At 38.3% G+C, this 19,792-nt stretch overlaps 2 protein-coding genes across 4 annotated transcripts in view; one reads left to right on the top strand and one right to left on the bottom strand.

Annotated features, from left to right (window-relative positions):
- NEMP2 (nuclear envelope integral membrane protein 2) overlaps nt 1-19,792 on the top strand; it is a 74,369-nt gene that overhangs the window by 31,947 nt on the left and 22,630 nt on the right. The window lies entirely within an intron of this gene.
- Nucleotides 173-19,792, bottom strand: part of MFSD6 (major facilitator superfamily domain containing 6) — a 78,569-nt gene continuing 58,949 nt past the window's right edge. The window contains exons 4-8 of one of the 2 annotated variants that reach the window (XM_032594454.1): nt 7,104-7,265; nt 6,092-6,190; nt 4,682-4,962; nt 2,399-2,423; nt 2,150-2,243 (exon numbers count right to left, since the gene is read on the bottom strand). In XM_032594454.1, coding sequence (XP_032450345.1) covers nt 2,233-2,243; nt 2,399-2,423; nt 4,682-4,962; nt 6,092-6,190; nt 7,104-7,265 — 578 coding nt within the window. In that variant the 3' untranslated portion in view covers nt 2,150-2,232. Of the gene's footprint in view, nt 2,244-2,398; nt 2,424-4,681; nt 4,963-6,091; nt 6,191-7,103; nt 7,266-19,792 lie in introns of both variants that reach the window. The other variant, XM_030326000.1, reaches the window with a different exon arrangement.

Genomic DNA, 19,792 nt, shown 5'->3' with positions numbered 1-19,792 from the left:
GAGTGCAGAACCCCATGAAGGTGTCTTCCCTAAAAAGGCTAGAAATTACTGCATCAATGCATCAGCGTTCATAGTAAATGTTCCATAACAAAGGCCTGTTGAATTTGGTCTCAATTATTCCAGAGTAAAGGGCTTTTATTTGTTTGGTCACATCTTTATCATTTAAGAAATATTTAAAAATGATATTTATTTTTATTTCAACATGTCAACTGTGCATTTCCAAAACAGCAGGCTTTTCAAAGGAATAAATCAGAACTGTAAACACAAGACACAGTATAAGTTTTTGACTTCCTAAAGTCAGTGTCACAGATCCACATACTGTACATTCATAGGTGAGGTTCAGCCTGTCAGCCACTTCTTTATTTCTATAGTTACATAAGCATAATAAATACATCTGATTTTAAAGGTCACTTAAAATGAGTCATGATAATTTACAGTACAGTACGTTTCAGTTCAAGTGCAAAAATAACTATTTGCTTAATTCTATTTCTTTCCATTATTTTATTTTTAAGCTGTGTTTTGTGGCAAAGCTAAACATCCAAGTATAGACTTTCTTCTCCCAGATGCAGTATTGGGCAGAAGTATGGTGTCGTGGAGAGGCCCTCACTTTACAACTGATCTTGTCTAATCAGGGTCAGGAGGTAAGGTGAGTTGCTCATTTTTAACTCTGTTCTTTTCTTTCCTCTCTCCTGTGCTCACTCACAGTTATTACACATACCATTGACCTTCATTCAGGTAAAGCAGTGCTTTTTCCACAGCCCTCCCCCAAGGCTTCTTAGTATCCTTAGCTTTTCATTTTTAGCAGCAAGCTTTATGCGTGAGTCACCTAGCCACTGTTCTGACTGTAGGTATAATATTTACAGTAGCACACCCCTGTCTCATCTGTCCAGTGTCTGACTGTATCTTCATGAAAAGGAATACACAGATTATTTCTTTAGTCATTGGAAAATATAGTTACTTCTTAATCCTTTCCATTCCTGGCTTCCTGTTCACCACCTTTTCCCTTCACCAAAAACAAAACAAAAACTTACCCATTGTGTAATTTTTAAAAATTATAATCCCTCTCCCAGGCACTTAAATCTTATACTGTTATTTGTAAATAGTACTGCTTAATTAAAGAAACCCTTAGGAATTCAGTGATTTTTTAAAAAATTCCATCAGCTATTTAGAGCCCAAATCACTATAAAATTGTGACATAGTGATAGAGGCTATTTACAGTATCAATATATTTGGTAAACCCTTGTCTGTCAAGCCATAGGATACTGAGTTGGTTGGTTTATTTGAAATATTCTGTCCTCTTGTCTTAAAGCCCATTTAAAAACAAAAGGCATTTAAAGCTCAGCTTAGTTTGTGGTAGTCAGTACGGCTTTTGCTGCTCAAAGAATGGACTATTTTCATTATATACCATATACATATAAAAATATATTTGCTAGAGATATGCCAAGTTTCTGATGAAACTTTTTCCTGTTTCTCTGTTTTGTTTTTTAAACAAAAGCATATAAGCTAGTAACTTTTATCCGGCTACTTCTTAAATATGTCTTGTAATTTTTTAAATAGTTCTCTTCAAGAGAAACAAAATTATAGATATATTTTATTTCTTCCCAGTTTGCATTAAGAACCAAATAATTAGAATAAATAATCAAAAGAGGGAAACTGTATCAGCATTCACCTTGAAACACTTTCTTTCCCTCCACTTACTTAGTGTAACTGCTGCTTTCAACCCTAACTGCCCTGGCAAAGAAGTCCTACAGTTCTTAACCTAACCAACCAAAGAACTGAAGTCTTTACTGAACTCTTATTTCCCTTCTGTGATTCCAGTGGGATTATAGAAATTTACCTGTTTCTGCCAATATGTACTGTAGCTTCTGTGTGTGTGTGTGTGTGTGTGTGTGTGTGTTTCCATGTTGATGAGTTCAGGTATTTAGAAGAGTATATAGTGCTATGCTTCTCAAGGTGAGGCATGTCTTGGGTTCAGGGAGCCTCTCCCTCTGTCCTGGCAGAGGGGCCCAGTTCCATGCAGGGTGGGAGATGAGTGGGAGCCCTCAGTGTCCCCCAGCGGCAGGCTGAGCCTGCTGGTCCTCCTTCTCCACACGCTGGTCCACACTGGGGTGAGTGGGGCTGCTCTGTGTCCGAGATGCTGCTGCTTGAGGGGATGGCTGGTTTCTGGATGGGTCAGAATGAGTCTCACATGGGACAGGCCGGACTCCACCAGCTAGAGAATTTTCCCGATTCTCACTGGTCCCCTGGAAGGAAAAAAGAAAAGATGTTTTGTAGTCGGTGCTAACAAATAAATCCAACACTTTCTATATGCTTTCAAGTAAGATATAGGAAACATGGGAAGATCATCCTGAAGTAACTTCAAGGAACAAGTAAGAGGCATAAAGATAGAATGTCTTACCTTTCATCTCTTTTCCTATGTGCAACTGCCAAAGCCGCATGAAAAACACAAACACTGTAAGTAGACGTATCTTGTGGATAACGGAACATCACTACCAAAATGCCTGTTACTACTAGGAAAATAATTTACATCGACAAATGTTTACTGAGCCTCCATCACTGTGATAAGTCACTGAGCAAGCAGCATAGAATTGAAACTCAGGTCATTTGCTGAGACTGCAGAATTCAAGAGCTGGAGGCACTTGTCTGACAGAAAGTAAGTAAGGCTTCTCAGCCTCAGACACAAAGCCAGGAAAGAATGTCCTGAAATTAAGAGTCCTGATGTATATTTGGGGATTTAAAGTGCACGCTAAAAGTCGAACAACACAGAACATCTGCGTGAAAAAAGAGAATGGCAACAACCACTTAGGTCATACACCATAAGAAACTAGGAGTACACGCATACCCCAGCGCATCACCCACAGCATGTCTGTAAGATGCCATGTTGCCACATTCTGTGATACATTCTGACTTCTACAAATCAGGAAACATGTTTTTCTAAAAACAGATTTTCCGGGGCACCTGGGTGGCTCAGTCGGTTAAGCGTCTCTTGATTTCGGCTCAGGTCGTGATCTCACGGTTCCTGGGATTGAGCCCCACATTGGGCTCTGCACTGATAGTGCAGAGCCTGCTGGGGATTCTCTCTCTGTGCCCCTCACCTGTGCGTGTGTGCTCTCTCTCTCTCAAGATAAATAAAGAACCAAAATGGGTTTTTCTCTCAATTAGTATATATCATTTCAAATAACTGAGCACCAAAAAAAGTTTTATTTCTGTGATTGGTTCTAAAATGTAAAGAAATCTTAATATAATGACTTCTTTTTTTTTTTTTTTAATTTTTTTTTTCAACGTTTATTTATTTTTGGGACAGAGAGAGACAGAGCATGAGCGGGCGAGGGGCAGAGAGAGGGGGAGACACAGAATCGGAAACAGGCTCCAGGCTCTGAGCCATCAGCCCAGAGCCCGACGCGGGGCTCGAACTCACGGACCGCGAATCGTGACCTGGCTGAAGTCGGACGCTTAACCGACTGCGCCACCCAGGCGCCCCTTTTAATTTTTTTTTTTTTAAATTTTTTTTTTTTTAATATAATGACTTCTTATTCATAAGAATAACCAAGCCATACCAGCCAGTTTTTATTGATCCTAACATGCCAGAAAAAAAAAAAAAGTGCAATGATATATAAGCCTAATAGGCTTCCATAAAAATAAGGTTGAGTACCCAAAGTAATGAAAACATTGCTATTCAACCAGAAGATCTCATCCTTTCTCCTGCTTCACATCCTTTATATGCTCCTCCCACCCTGATACTCCCCATTTTGACTGGGCAGGGGATTCATGTGAGTTTATAATCTTGATAAATGAATAGGATCATGCATACACCAGGATGCATTATGATTATGGGTGAAGAAATCAGATTTGGTTTAAATTATAGAAATATTACATGTTAGTTTGCAAAGTCATGAGAAATTGAACTAACATAGTTCAAACTATTTTTTAAAAAGGAGATTATCCAAATTACTCTTTATTTTTGTCTTTCTTATGTGTCCTCGGAAGCTACTCTAATATATATAGCTGACCATGACTCATCAAGTAAAAGGACATGATTAAACACAAGGAAGTAGACTCATTACTTTAGCCAGACTATTCATAGAAGTCACACTTAATCATTTCCAAAGGCAGTATATAGCTTTAGTTACAATTACCCCCAGTTTTATCAACATGATTTGACTTTACTCAGGAGAGACCACATCTCCAGGGATAAGAAAAATCATACTTTTTATTTTTCACATGAGGCCACCAGTAAAACAACAGTTCCACTAAGTTGCGTATCCCATTAGACTCATACAGAATTCATTAATTCATCAGATTATTTATTGAAGTCCTATTATATATAATGTCCCCACTAGAATTTTAGAATTACAGAAATTAATAGTTAACGGTCTCCCATGGCAAGAACCATATATGCTCACTGGAACTGGTACCTGTCAACACTGAAATTTTAAAGAAATATACAATTTATTGGATTTTTAAAATTTTCTTTCTTTCAAGAAATGTCTTCTCTGTGAAGCCTTCCTGTGCTCCATAAGGTGGAATTTTCCCTCTGCACAACCTTGTATACACCTCTATAATGCACTTGTCATAGAATACTAAAATTATTTGTGTGTCTTATTTTGCCCACTAGACCTACCATAAATCTTGGTGAGTGAATAATTAACACAACTGAGCCCACTTAAGGTAGGGACTTTACCTGCAAAGGCTGTATCTCAGGAGCACGGTTGTCTCTTGTTAGCTGCATCATCTCTTTAATTTGGTAGAGTGCGTAGACAAAGGTCACCCAGGGGGAGGAGCTGACGCCCCAGGCTGGCTTGTTCACGTCCTCCTGTTCTTCCTGGTGCTTGGTTTTCTTGGGAGGAAGTCTGGGCTCAATGCGTGGCATGACGTCTTCGGTCTGTTGCTGTACCAAGTCAATGGTGGCTATGGGAACAGGACTAGAGGGCACGGGAATCCTTTCTGCCAACATTGTCTTGTCTGGAGAGAAAATCATGTTTAAATCATTTTTTGGAGTTTTCGTCATATTTAAACAAACAAAATAAGCAGACAATCCCATGAGCCCATGCTAGTGTACTTGGCAACATCAATAAATTGCTATGTATCAGGGGCCTCTTGGTGCAGGTACTGAGCAACAGATGTGATGTTCATCTTGCAGGATCTCTTTATAGGGATTAATAGACATTAACTTGTATTTGTTTATGAAATATATTTTTCATTAAACTTAGATATAACTTAATCTGTGGGCATGGGTTATAATGAATGTGGCCTTAGGCCCACTTACAGGACTGAGTTTTTAAAGATAAGCATCAAAACAGGAAATGCCAGAAATAGCTGTTTCTGTTGGCCTTTTACTGAAGGCATAGACCATTTAGGATCATGAGGAAAACAAATGTGAGAAAGACCAGTATTGGTCCTCTTTTCTGTATAGCTCGTTAGCATTAAAACCGGCCTTGGAGTTTTCTGTAATAAGCTAGTTTTTCCCTTTACGGAAGCATTTTAGGTACTTGAGGCAAACAAATGCCCCTCAAAGGATAGGACAAAGAAGATGAGCCTTGTTCTGGGACCCATGAGTTAAGCAAGAATATTTCCATTCTACTAGTTGGCTTTCTTCATTAAAAAAAAAAAAAGCTGATTCAACTTGTACATTATATTTGATATAACCTCCTTTGTATATAACAATTTTAATGAAGGCCATGCCTGGTTAAGGGAAAACTTCAAATTTAAATTTTAAGACACTTTTTTCAAATGAAGGCAAAAACATAGTAAGTAATACCACTCCCTATCCCTAGTAGTAAAATTACTGCATAGCTTTATATGTGCAAAATCCCTTTAGAATACCAGAGAAATTTAAAACCAGTACTTCCTATACTACTTTGTACTATAAAACAAAACAAAAACAAGAAAACCCCCAAGCTACTTAAAATGGCCAGTATTCCTTTCAACATAGGACACAGCTTCTCTCTAACAATGGTACACATCAATTCTTTTTCTCATACACCACTGAGAAAATCCAGCCAGGCAGGTCTGCTATGTATTTTGTGACCACCTCTGGGTTTCTCCATGGCTTCAACCTTTAGAACCATTCAGAAAGAATAGACAGGTTTACCTTCTTCCTCACCGGGCACTGCCAGCCACTGGATCAGGGCAAAAAGCAGGAGGATCACCAGGCAGGCCATGCCGATTCCTCGAAAGGTTGCGGCAGCCCCTGTGAAAACAGAGCACTGCATAGAGTAATTCCAGGAAATGCAGAGAGCCCTCATCTACAGCTGTCAATGTGCTGAAGTTCAGGGCAAAGGCAGCAGAGCTTAGGACAAACCAGAGAATGATGAATAGCCAGTGGCTTCATAGAGTGGAAAAACACAGGCCTGGTAGGTCCCAGGAGACCCAGATGCTGGTATTGGATTGGTCATTCATCAAATTTTAAAACTGTATTTATAAAGGATTATCTCTGAGTGCCTCTTACCATAAAACTCAGTGGTGCTCTCTTCTTTGAGCACCATTTACCTAACTATTAAAACAGCCCTACTAATCTGTAGTTGGGACAGCAGAGCTCAAGTAGTGCTATAAATTCAGATACCCTGGGCCCACCTTCCATAGATCACTGATCAGTCCAGATCCCTTGAGCAGGGTAATCTTATTTCCACCCCACGCCCTGTATTTCCGATAAGGGAGACCTGACAGGGCAGACAGATTGTGTTATCAAGAGATGTAGTGACATTACCAAAGCCAACAAATAGCTAGATTTTTCTGGAATAACAATGATGAATTTTCTTTCTTCTAGCATTAATATCAGCAAGGTTAGGGTACTTTGCTTCAATTCAAAAGCACATGCTGTCCATTCATTTGTTTGGCTCCTTTGAGGTATCTGTAGCATCTCATTAGGCTGTTTGTCACAGACGTGTGCACAGTTACAGGCTGGCTCTAATCATCTTAATGACTTAAGAACTCAGCTTTACAATTATGACTACCATGAAAGTAAGGAAGATAATATGAATACTGACTGGAGTTTTAACTTCTGGCAACCTTCAGTAATAATTTAAGTGTTTACTGAGGTGTTGCTAAAAAAAAAGTCATGTTTTCAACAACGAAGGAAAGGAAAAGGAGAAAGTCATTCTTACCAAAATAATTGACTAATACGCCTCCGATCATGGCACCACAACCTCTCCCCAAACCTAGGTGAAGGCCCTGCAGGATGCCCTGAGCAGACGTCCTCAGCTCAGGGGGAACTGCTGCACTGAGATAAGAAATGCACGCTGCCCAGATGGCCGCGTGTGTCACTCCTGGAGGGGAAGAAAAGTGGGATTGTCTGATCAGCATTGCCTAGGTTACTCTTTTGTGGAGAGTGAATTATTTATTTAATTACACACACACCCCTACCTAATAAAGACATTTTTCTGATTTATGGTAAAATATACATAACGTAAAATTTACCATCTTTAACCACTTTTAAGCATTAAAGTACATTCAAAGTGGTATGCAACCATCCATCTCCAGATTTTAACACTGCAAACTGAAGCTCTGCACCCATTGAACAATAACTGCCTCTAGGCCCTGGAGACCACTATTCTACTTTCTGTCTCTGAATCTGACTACTCTGGGTACCTCATATAAGTGGAATCATTTATCAGTGGAATCGCTATTTGTCTTTCTGTGTCTGGCTTATCACTTAGCATAATGTCTTCAGAGTTCATCCACGTTTGTAGTAGGTGTCAGAATTCCCCTCCTTTTTAATATTCCATTGCAGGTATATAACACACTTTGTTTACTCATCTGTTGATGGACATTTCAGTTGTTTCCACCTTTTGGCTACTGTGAATACTGCTGCAATGTTTATGGGTGTTCGATATCTGTTTGAGTCCCTGCTGTCAGTTCTTTGGTGTGTTATACCTAGAAGTGGAATTACTAAGTCATACAGTAATAATATGTTCAACGCTTGGAGGAACTACCTGTTTTCCACAGTAGCTGTACCATTTTACATTCCCGTCAGAAATGCGCAAGAGTTAGCTCCAATTTCTCCACATCCTCACTGGCACTTGTTATTTTCCGTGTTTTTTTTTTTATAATAGCATTCCTAATGGGTATGAAGTGGTATCTCATTGTGGTTTTGATCTGCATTCCCTACTGGCTAGTGAAGATAAACATTTTTTTTTTTTTAATGTGTTTACTGGCCATTTGTATATCTTCTTTGGAGAAATGTCTATTCAAGTCTTTTGCCCATTTTTTAAAATAACTTACTAAAAATTATTTATTTATTGATTTGAGAGAGAGAGAGAGAGAGCATGAGTGGGAGAGGGCCAGAGAGAGGGAGGGAGGGAAAATTCCAAGCAGGCTCCGCACTGTTAGAGCAGAGCCTGACGCAGGCTGGAACTCACAAGCCATGAGATCATGACTTGAGCCAGAACCAAGAGTTGGACGCTTAACTGATTGAGCCACCCAGGCACCCCAGCTTTTTTTTAAAATGTTTGTTTATTTACTTATGAGAGAGAGAGAGAGAGAGAGAACGAACGAACAAGTAGGGGAGGGGCAGAGAGAGAGAGAGAGAGGAAAACAAAGAATCCCAAGCAGGCTCCACAAGATCATGACATGAGCCGAAATCAAGAGTTGGATACTTAACCAACTGAGCCACCCAGGCGCCCTGGCCAATTTTTGAACTAGGTTGTGTGGGGAGTTTTGTTGTTGAGTTATCGAAGTTCTTGATATATTTTGGGTTTTAACTCCTTACCGGACACATGTTTTTACCTAAAATTATTTCCATTATGATTAGCACCAAGAATAACATTCTTAGTGGGGCGCCTGGGTGGCTCAGTCGGTTAAGCGGCCGACTTCGGCTCAGGTCGTGATCTCGCAGTCCGTGAGTTCGAGCCCCACATTGGGCTCTGTGCTGACAGCTCAGAGCCTGGAGCCTGTTTCAGATTCTGTGTCTCCCTCTCTCTGATCCTCCCCCGTTCATGCTCTGTCTCTCTCTGTCTCAAAAATAAATAAACATTGAAAAAAAATTTTTTAAAGAATAACATTCTTAGAGATACAGCTTTTTACATAATCTGAGATTATTTATTTGGCTATAGTTCTATAAATAAGGCTAATGATTCAAAGGATATAACAATTTTTATACCTTTTAATATATAGTTCCAATGGTTTTCTGAAAGAGCGTAGAGACCATTTACAATGCCTCAATACCAGTTTCATTATATTTTCACCATTTGTCGGAGGGAGGAAAGGATAAAGATAACAGGTGAAAAATAATTTGGGTCATTATTTTAAATGTACAGCAACTGTGCATTGTCTAAATTTAAATCTCTATTAGAACCCTGCTTTAAATTTAATAAAAAATAATAAATAAATAAATACATGTAATAAAAAGATACTGTCACAACAAGTTTTACTGAGAAGGGGTTAAGAAATCATCTGATTCTGCCTAGATTAAGTAATGAGCTTGCTCCCTGAAAAATAATCCTAGTTGGAGATACTGTCATCAGAAACTCATAACCTAGGTTTTGAAAAATGAAACTAGAAGATTAATATTCACTTAATATTTAATCTGACATTAGTCCGCTTCTGACAAAAACGGAATAATGGACTGGATTTGCCCTCCTTCTGAAACAACCAAAATTGGACACAATATATGAAATATAGTTCCCAAGACACTGGATATCAACAATAATGACTGATCTCTGATTGATGGGAAACAAATGAGGAGCCCCAGCTTACTGTCTGGTTAGAGTTTAAAAGCCCCAAGGCAGGGGTGCCTGGGTGGCTCACTCAGTGAAGCGTCGGGCTTTTGGTTTTGGCTCAGGTCATGGTCTCATGGTCATGAGTTAGAGCCCCACTTTGGGCTCCACGCTGGGCATGGAGCCTGCTGAGGATTCTCTCTCTCCCTCTCTCCCTGTCTTTGTGCCCCCCCCTTCCCTGCAACAAATAAATAAACTTAAAAAAAAAAATAGCTGCAAGGCATAGAGGGGGAGCCACTGAGTTGAGATGAAGCTAACAGTCTGGAGAGACCAAGGCAGCTAGAGTTCTAGGGCAGAGTACCAGAGAGGAGAGAGCTTTACAGAAACTAGAGGGATTGGCAGGTACCCTCAAGGTACTCGAATACCCTCAAGTAATTCAGCAGAGTGCTGCAGCAAAAACATAGGTACAAACTATCCACAGCCAGGGAAGAACCATCCAAAAGCACCGCAGACAACAGTACTCAGAACCCATACAGGGCCAGGAATAGTACCTATTTCAACCACACAGGGAAGTTCATGATTGGTAGAGTATTCGGAAGGGTCTTGTGTTAGTATTATGAAAGAATTAGAATTACTGGGAACAGTGCTCTGGTCCCACCTAAGTAATCTTCAAAAGCAAAGCCCAAAAGGATCATACTATTTCCAAGTAATTTATCTGTGTCCCAGAACAAAGCTCAAGAATATTTATAAGAAATACAAAAATATCTAGCACCCAAAAAAGTAAAATTCGCAATGTCTAGCATACAATTAAATTACCAGGGATGATCTGCACTTAAGTGGATTCCACTATTCAATAATGGAATAAACACTATTTTTGCTGGATATGTTAGATTATATGCCCTATAGTTAACTGAAACAATAGAAATAATTTTTATGAGGTTTATATATGTTTCAGTAATCATTTCAACCAGGTTACTTAGATGACTAGAAATAGTATGCATACTTAATTTCCACAGAAGTCAAATGAAATATTTGCTTTATCTGACTAAACAACTGCAGTACCTTAGATAATGCCAGCTTTCTCAGAACTGAGTAATTCCTGGATAGTCTTAATTATAAATGTTGACACAGTAGTACACAATGGAAATACTTTTAAATACTTCCCTTTATATTATTAAAGATCCTGCTAAACTCCATTTCTTCTCAGATACACGTTTTTCTTCATTAACAACACTAAGGAAAAACTCCTATATTCCAAGAAATAAAATGAATGTATTCAAAAAAATTTTTTTAATGTTTATTTTTGAGAGAGCGAGTGAGCACATGAGCAGGGAGGGGCAGAGAGTGAGGGAGACAAAGAATCCCAAATAGACTCCATGCCGTCAGCACAAAGCCCGATGTGGGCTCAAACTCATGAACCACAAAACCACAAGATCATGACCTGAGCTGAAACCAAGAGTTGGACACCTAACCAACTGAGCCTTCCAGGCATCCCAGATATATTCAAAATTAATTAGATTCAATGGTAAAATCCAACATAGAGGTGGAAATCATTTCTTAAAAATGAATCATCAAAGATCTGAAACCACATCAAATGACTGTAAATTAACTTTAATAGTGAAGCCAAATCTATCGTTTTGTCTGTGTCTGAGCAATCAACTGCAGGATTTACAAGTAGACAGAGATGGGCCTATGTATTTATGTGACCAAAACAATAGCAAATATATATTTGCTGTAATTCTAGATCAACTATAAGTCTAGCAGTAAATAGGGTTTCTTTCTTTTTCTTCAAAATTCTAAGTGTTTTCTAAAACACTGAGTCTTCTAAGATAATTAAAGCATCTTCCAGCAGGATGACTTAAGTCAGGATTCTTAAAGGTTCTAAACTATTAGAATTTAGGGGGTGGTATTAAGTGGCAGTTGTAAAAGATTCTCTATAGTTAGATTTCTAGAGTTTCTTTACTGCTTTTGAGGACTAATAAGATAATTGGGAACCACATTCCGTAAAGCAACTCAGGGCATTAACTGAAGGAAAATATAGTAAACCATAAGTAGAAATTTTTTCTTTGGAACCAAATGCAAAAGAATGAAAGCCATCCTGCCTGTATGCTCCAACATTTTCCAGGGAAGATATAAAACTAAAATTGGTTTCTCTGAGATACCTTATTTCAAAATATCATGTAAACAGAAGAATCCATACCACTTCCTAGAGAAGAAACTAGCAAAACTAAAAAATCCACAAGAGGGGACTGGGTTGGTAATAACACCTTTGTATATAAAAGACAATTATGGAGTTGTGATTCTTATTCTGAAATTAAATATGCAAACTTCTAGTAATCATATTAATTATCTGAAACTCTTGACAGTGTTTTTAACCACAGTTGTATTCTGGCCCTCTAATTTTAAAACAAGGAAAAAGCAATCTAGAAACTTAAAAACCCTCTGCCATTTTTCTTATTTGTAAGACAAAGAAAATCGTAGCAATTGTGCTACCTGAAACTTTCCTGTAAGATTTAGGAGGTAAAAGATAGAAGCCGAGAAAAGAAAATGCTTCCATCCACTTTACCTTTTAGTAGAGAACTATGAAAAAAGTAGTAGCTGATTATTCTCTATATGATGAAATAAATTATTCAGTGGCATGGGTAAAAGTGTTTTCACACTAGAGCTTTTATAAGTTTTTAAACCTTTTAGTATGAGATAACTAGGTTGATGGATTAGTCGAAGAATAAAAAGATGTTGCCCCCTGACTGGTAATAGTAACAAAGGTACTTGAAGTGACTCTCCTTGCAATTGACTCTCCTTCCTTGGCTACTTGTCAGAAAACTACTGATATTTGTGAATGGCAATTCAAACACCCAACTCACATAAGAGGTGCTTAATATATATGTTTGAGTGGCAATTCAATACCATATGTTAATTGGCAGTGAATGACTCTCAAAGACCACACAAGTCACTCAGTCTCTCAGTCTGAGTCTTAGTCTCTCAGTCAATTCCTTACCTTTACTAGCGTCCCACATGATTACTTACAAGGCCTAACAGAAACACAGACATAGCTTCACAGGACCTACATCCAAGACCTTAACTGTTTGGGAATACACTACATTTGAATAACCAAGAACCACTGGAAATAAGTATGACTCACATTAAATTTTTTTCATTAATGATATAGTAGTCTACCAGGAATTGTGCTGTGTTTTTTTTTTTTTTTAAGTTTATTTATTTTGAGAGAGAGAGAGAGCAAGAGCATGCGTGGGCAGAGAAAGAGGGAAAGAGAGAATCCCAAGTAGGCTCTGCACCATCAGCACAGAGCCCAGCGTGGGGCTCAAACCTACAAACCGTGAGTGAGATCATGACCTGAGCCAAAATCAAGAGTTGGACACCCAACCAACTGAGCCACCCAGGTGCTCCTGTGCTAAGTGTTTTATATAGATTATCTCATTTATTCTTCCCAGTAGTAAGTACTATTTTTATTCTCCCTTTTCTAAAAAAGGAAAGTAGGCACAGAGAGATTAAAGTGCCTAGTCCAAAGTCACATAGACAACAGGGTAGTAGAATAGGATTTGAACCGAAGGTATAGAAGTATAGTGCTTAAGTACTATATACCCTCATAACAACTATTGTAAGTATTATATAGTAAACATAACTATCTGTTTTGAGAAGTTTTTTGATAATATCAAACATGCCCCCAAAAATCTACTAATTAAAAAAAATGTATAATCTTACCACCTACTTCCCCTCCTTTTCCAAAGAGCTCAGATCATTGATATTATCAAGTTTTTTATATGTCTCAAATAACTCTTTACCTTATAATATTCAAGATTGGTATCTGATCCTGTAACATGAATTTCAAGATTGTTCAGTCTTGTCCCAGAAAAATGCTCTACTGCAATAAATGTATGCAGGTATTAGCAAGAAAAAAATCCTTTCTTCACCAGTAGACAGCTGCTCTTTGTAAAATGCTGCCTGGCTTTTACAAAGCCATCATAATGGCTGGGAGGGGTGAGAACTGACAATCAAAATACTGGAGAACTGGGATTTTTTCTTTTGTTTTTCTTGCTCTGCCACTGACTTATGCTCACTAAACAAAACATAAGTATCCCCAAAGCACTGGCACACTGAATCAGTTGTGACAGACCCTTTCCATTGATGGACCAAAGCATACATGTCAGTTACTTCAAGGTAGTTCTCAAATGCTGGGCTTAAAAAAAAAAAAGTTAAAAAAAGCTTCTGAAAGATCCATATAGTGAAAAGTAAGAGACTGCTCTTTCTAAAAACAACAACAACAAAACAAAAACCAAAAACCAAAATCTCCACTGGGCTGGCAATAAAAGGAGTCTGTATTGGTTAAGGTAATGATAGCTGTTGTAATGGATAAACCTTGGAATCTTAGTGGTTTCATACATTAGATGTTTTATTTTCTTGCTCATCTAAAGCCCAATGGGCATGGGTCAGGAAGAGTAACAGCTGTGCTCCATGTAGTTGTTAGGGATGTGGGCAACAGAGCTTCAGCCATCTTCAACACCTGGTTACCCTGGGTACATATATCCAGCTGGCAGAGTAGGGAGTGGAGGAAGGCACATCGAAAATTTTATGGTCTGGGTTTAGAAGTGAAACACATCATTCCTGCTCACAGCCACTGAACAGAATTAGCCAAATGGTCATACCTAACTGCAAGGGAGTCTGGGAAATAGAGTCCAACTATGTGTCCATGAAGAAAAGGATACATTTCATATCAGGTGAAAAAGGATACATTTCACGTCAGGTAAAAAGCAAGCCCAGTGTCTTTTCCAAAGTAAGGGCCACCAACAGCAATGGACCTTTTAAAAAGAGCACAGAACCCTACAGAGAGCAGTTGGCCTATCAGCAGCAGCTGCATGAACCATACGTGTGTTGCACAAAAGACACTTTAAATAAGACATACAATATTGTTAAAGATCAGCGCTCCCATATCCACCAACATATAGCACTACAAGAATCACCTTCATGCTATTCATTCAAATAGCACTTACTGAGCACCCAGACTATGTGCCAGAACCCCTGCTCTGCTTTGAAAATCTGATAATGTACACATTAAAACACCTCTTTAACCACCATGGAGTTTATAGTCTAATGGGTGAAAAGTGCCTGAATTTACCTGAAAGAAAAAGACATTGAATTCCTTGAGGAGAATAAACATATTCAGCACCTAGCACAGAGCTTGACACACAATGGCAGCTGAGCAAAAGAATGGTGAAATGAAATGAAGCAGGCAGTGGTCACATGTTACGGTATAAGGAAAAAGCATTTGGAGATAAAAGGTGCCCTGGGTAAGGTTGGAGAAAGATTCCAAATCCCATGTATGAGTAAAAATGAACAGAGGAGGGGCGCCTGGGTGGCCCAGTTGGTTGAGCGTCCAACTTTGGGTCAGGTCATGATCTCATGGTTCGTGAGTTTGAGCCCCGCGTCAGGCTCTCTGCTGTCACTGTGGAGCCCACTTTGGATCCTCCATCTCCCTCTCTCTCTGCCCCTCCCCTGCACATGTGTCCTCTCTTTCTCTCTCTCAAAAATAAATATTTTAAAAAAGAAATGAAGGTTCTGTAAGTCTGTATAAGCTTCACTTTACAAGTTAAAAAAAAAAAAAGACATGTGAGTTGCTTTTTTTAAAAAAAAAAAAAGGTCTATAACTGATATAACAATATTTTATGGGCCCTTGTGAATTTCACATGGAGGCACCATTGCCTCAGCATACCTTTAAAAAGGTTTTAGGAGGTTACCACAAAAACTGACTGTGTTTAATGTCAAAACTTGCCAACCAGTGTATGCTTCATGCTCAGTGATTCCCCATATCAAGCCACACATGAGAACTGGTGTTATATCAAAAACAGTAAAAATTTCACTTCCCAAAGAAAGCTTTAAGAACAGTGTGCAGTGACTAATCATTTATGGCCAGGCTTTAATGCATAATTGCAATTTAACCTCTTCAAGGAGAATCTTCTAAATTATATTTCCTTTGGTCCTGATTTTTATTTATTTATAATTTTTCATTTTACTTTTTTTTTTTAATGTTTATTTATTTTTGAGACAGAGAGAGACAGAGCATAAACGGGGGAGGGTCAGAGAGAGACGGAGACAACAGAATCGGAAGCAGGCTCCAGGCTCTGAGCCATCGGCCCAGAGCCCGACGCGGGGCTCGAACTCACGGACCACGAGATCGTGACCTGGGCTGAAGTCGGACGCTTAACCGACTGAGCCACCCAGGCGCCCCTCATTTTACTTTTGTTATATTATCTAACATCTATTGAAGGTAACTGTGTGCCGTGTAATATGCCAAATACTTCACATGTATCAGTTTATTTAATACTCATATCAGTTTGTTCCATAGCACAAGAGTCTAAGGCTTAGCATCTTGCCTCAAAACACATAGTTTATAGGTGAGAGCTGGAATACAAGACAGTCTAATTCAAGCCTAAGCACTTTATAGTTTCTATATATTATTGCATATTTTGGTAAGTTGTCTTAAATAATTTATAGAATGAGGTGGGAACATAAGTAAATGATTAAAAACATACTGATGTTTTTATAGATATGCAATGGAGACAGGATGGTATTCTAGGAAAAAAGTTATCATATTGAAGATTCAGCTTTTAAATTTAGTTTTCAATTTTTCTTTACATATTTATAAATTTTTGACATAGAACTTACTGTATTATTCAAGAACTTTAAAAATTAGAAAATACAATTACAGTACATTTTGCAGATTATAACATCAGGTGTATCTTCCTATGTGCGTGTTTCTTTGGAGAATTCAAAAAGTGTCAGCATGGTCTTTGAATTTAAGATGTAAACAATATATTTGAACAAGAATTTAGAACAACAGTCATAAGACTACTAGCTGGGCTTGAAAAAAGCATAGAACACACCAAAGAAGCCCTTGCTGCAGAGATCAAAGACCTAAAAAGTAGTCAAGATGAATTAAAAAATCAATAGCTGAGATGAAAATAAACTAGATACAGTGACAGCAAGGACTGAAGACAGAGGAGAGAATAGGTGAAATAGAAGATAAAACTGTGGCAAATAATGAAGTTGAAAAAAAGAGGGAAAGGAAATTACTAGATCACTAGGGGGCGAATGAGAGAACTAAGTGATTCCATGAAACAAAGCTATATCCATATCATAGGAGTCCCAGAAGCAGAAGAGCAAGAAAAAGGGGCTGAAGTTTTATTTGGATATAACTGAAAACTTCCCTAACCAAGCATCCAACTCCAAGAGGCACAAAGAACCCCCTTCAAAATCAATAAAAACATGTCAACACCATGACGTATCATAGTGAAATTGGCAAAATACAAAGACAAAGACAGAATTCTGAAAGCAGCCAGGGACAAAAGGTCCTTAACCTACAAGTGTAGACACATAAGGTTGGTAGCAGACCTGTCCACTGAAACTTGGCAGGCCAGAAGGGAGTGGCAAGAAATATTCAATGTGCTGAATAGGAAAAATATGAAGCCAAGAATCCTTTACCCAGCAAAGCTGTCATTCAGAATAGAAGAGATAAAGACTTTCCCAAACAAAACCTAAAGGAGTTTATAACCACTAAACCAGCCCTGCAAGAAATTCTAAGGGGGACTCTCTGAGTGGAAACCAGCAAAGACTACAAAGGACCAGAGAACATCACTAGAAACACGAAATCTACAGATAGCATAATGGCACTAAATTCATATCTTTCAATAATCACTCTGAATGTAAATGTACTAAATGCCCCAATCAAAAGACACAGGGTATCAGAAGGGATAAAAAAACAAGATTCATCTGTATGCTGCCTAAAAGAGGCTCATTTTAGTCCTGAGGACACCTGCAGATTGAAAGTGAGGGGATGGGGAAAAAAAAAAGTGGGATGGAGAACCATCCATCATGCCAACGGATGTCAAAAGAAAGCTGGAGTAGCCATGCTTATATCAGACAAACTAGATTTTAAAACAAAGACAGTAACAAGATATGAAGAAGGGCATTAAATCATAATAAGGGGTCTATCCAACAAGAAGATCTAACAATTGTAAATATTTATGCTCCCAACTTGAAACACCCAAATATGTCAATTAATCACAAACATAAACTCATTAATAATAATATTATTGTAGGAGACTTTTAATACTCCACTTACAACAATAGACAGATTCATCTAAGCAGAAAATCCAACAAGGAAACAACAGCTCTGAATGACACACCAGACCAGATGGGCTTAGCAGATATATTCAGAATATTTCATCCTAAAGCAGCAGAATACACATTATTCTAAAGTGCACATAGAACATTCTCCAGAATAGATCATATATTGGGTCGCAAATCAGCCCCCAACAGATACAAAAAGATAGAGATCATACCATGCATATTTTCAGATCACAATGCTACAAAACTTGAAATCAACCACAAGAAAAAATCTGAAAAGCCTTCAAATACCTGGAGGTTAAAGAACATCCTACTAAAGAATGAATGGGTTAACCAGAAAATTAAAGAAGAAATTAAAAAATACATGGAAGCAAATGAAAATGAAAACATGATAGTCCAAAGCCTTCGGGGTGCAGCATAGGCAGTCCTAAAAGGAAAGTACATTGCAATTCAGGCCTATCTTAAGAAGCAAAAAAAGTCCCAAATACACACTCTAGCCTTACATCTAAAGGAGCCAGAAAAGGAGCAGCAAATAAAGCCCAAAGCCAGCAGAAGAAGGGAAATAATAAAGATTAGAGCAGAAATAATAGAGAATCCAAAAGAGCAGAACAGACCAATGAAACTAAAAGCTGGTATTTTGAAAGAATAAACAAAATTGATAAGCCCCTAGCCAGACTTCTCAAAAAGAAAAGAGAGAGGACTCAAATGGATAAAATCATGAATAAAAGAAGAAAGATCACAACCAACACCACTGAAATACAAATTATAAGAGAATACTATGAAAAAACTATATGCCAACAAATTGGACAATCTGGAAGAAATGGACAAATTCCTAGATACTCACACACTACCAAAACTCAAACAGGAAGAAATAGAAAATTTGGACAGGCCCAAAACCAGCAAAGAAATTAAATCGGTTATCAAAAATCTCCCAACATCCCTCTCTAACCTTTTTTTTTTCTTCCCCTCCCCCATAGACTTGCGTTAAGTTTCTCAGGATCCACAGAAGAGTGAAAACATATGGTATCTGTCTTTCTCTATATGATGGGGGGTGGGAGGGAGGGGAGGGTGGGTAATGGGTATTGAGGAGGGCACCTTTTGGGATGAGCACTGGATGTTGTATGGAAACCAATTTGACAATAAATTTCATATTTAAAAAAGTGCAAAAAATAAAAATAAAAATCTCCCAACAAATAAGAGTCCTGAGCCAGATGGCTTCACAGGGTAATTCTACCAGACTTTTTTTTCTTTCAAAGTTTATTTATTTTGAGAAAGAGAGAGAGAGACAGCCAGTAGAGGAGGACCAGAGAGAGAAGGGGATAGAGGATCCACAGAGGTTCTGTGCTGACAGCAGAGAGCCTGATGTGGGGTTTGAACTCATGATGAGATCATGACCTAAGCCAAAGCTGGACACTTAACCAGCTGAGCCATCCAGTTACCCCTCCACCAGACATTTAAAGAAGAGTTAACACCTATTCTCCTTAAACTATTCCAAAAAAATAGGACTGGAAGAAAAGCTTCCAAACTCATTCTATGAAGCCAGCATTACCTTGATTCCAAAATAGACAAAGACCCCACTAAAAAGGAGAATTACAGTCAATACCCCTGATGAATCTGGCTGCAAAAATTCTCAACAAGATACTAGCAAATGGAATTGAACAGTATATTAAAAGAATTATTCACCATGATCAAGTGGGATTTATTCCTGGGCTTCAGGACTAGTTTAATATTCACAAATTAATCAACATGATACATCACATTAATAAAAGAAAGGATAAGAACCATATGATCCTTTCAATAGATACAGAAAAAGCATTTGACAAAATACAGCATCCATTCTTGATAAAAATCCTCAAGAGGATAGAAGGAACATACCTCAACATCATAAAAGCCATATATGAAAGGCCCACAGCTAATATCATCCTCAATGGAGAAAACCTGAGGGCTTTCCCCCTAAGATCAGGAACATGACACAGTTGTCCACTCTCACCACTGTT

This window comes from Lynx canadensis, chromosome C1 (assembly GCF_007474595.2).
Source record: "Lynx canadensis isolate LIC74 chromosome C1, mLynCan4.pri.v2, whole genome shotgun sequence".
In the NCBI taxonomy this organism is placed as follows: Eukaryota; Metazoa; Chordata; class Mammalia; order Carnivora; family Felidae; genus Lynx; species Lynx canadensis.
Note: the sequence above shows the minus strand (reverse complement) of the source record. Positions and strands in the feature narration are given on the sequence as shown.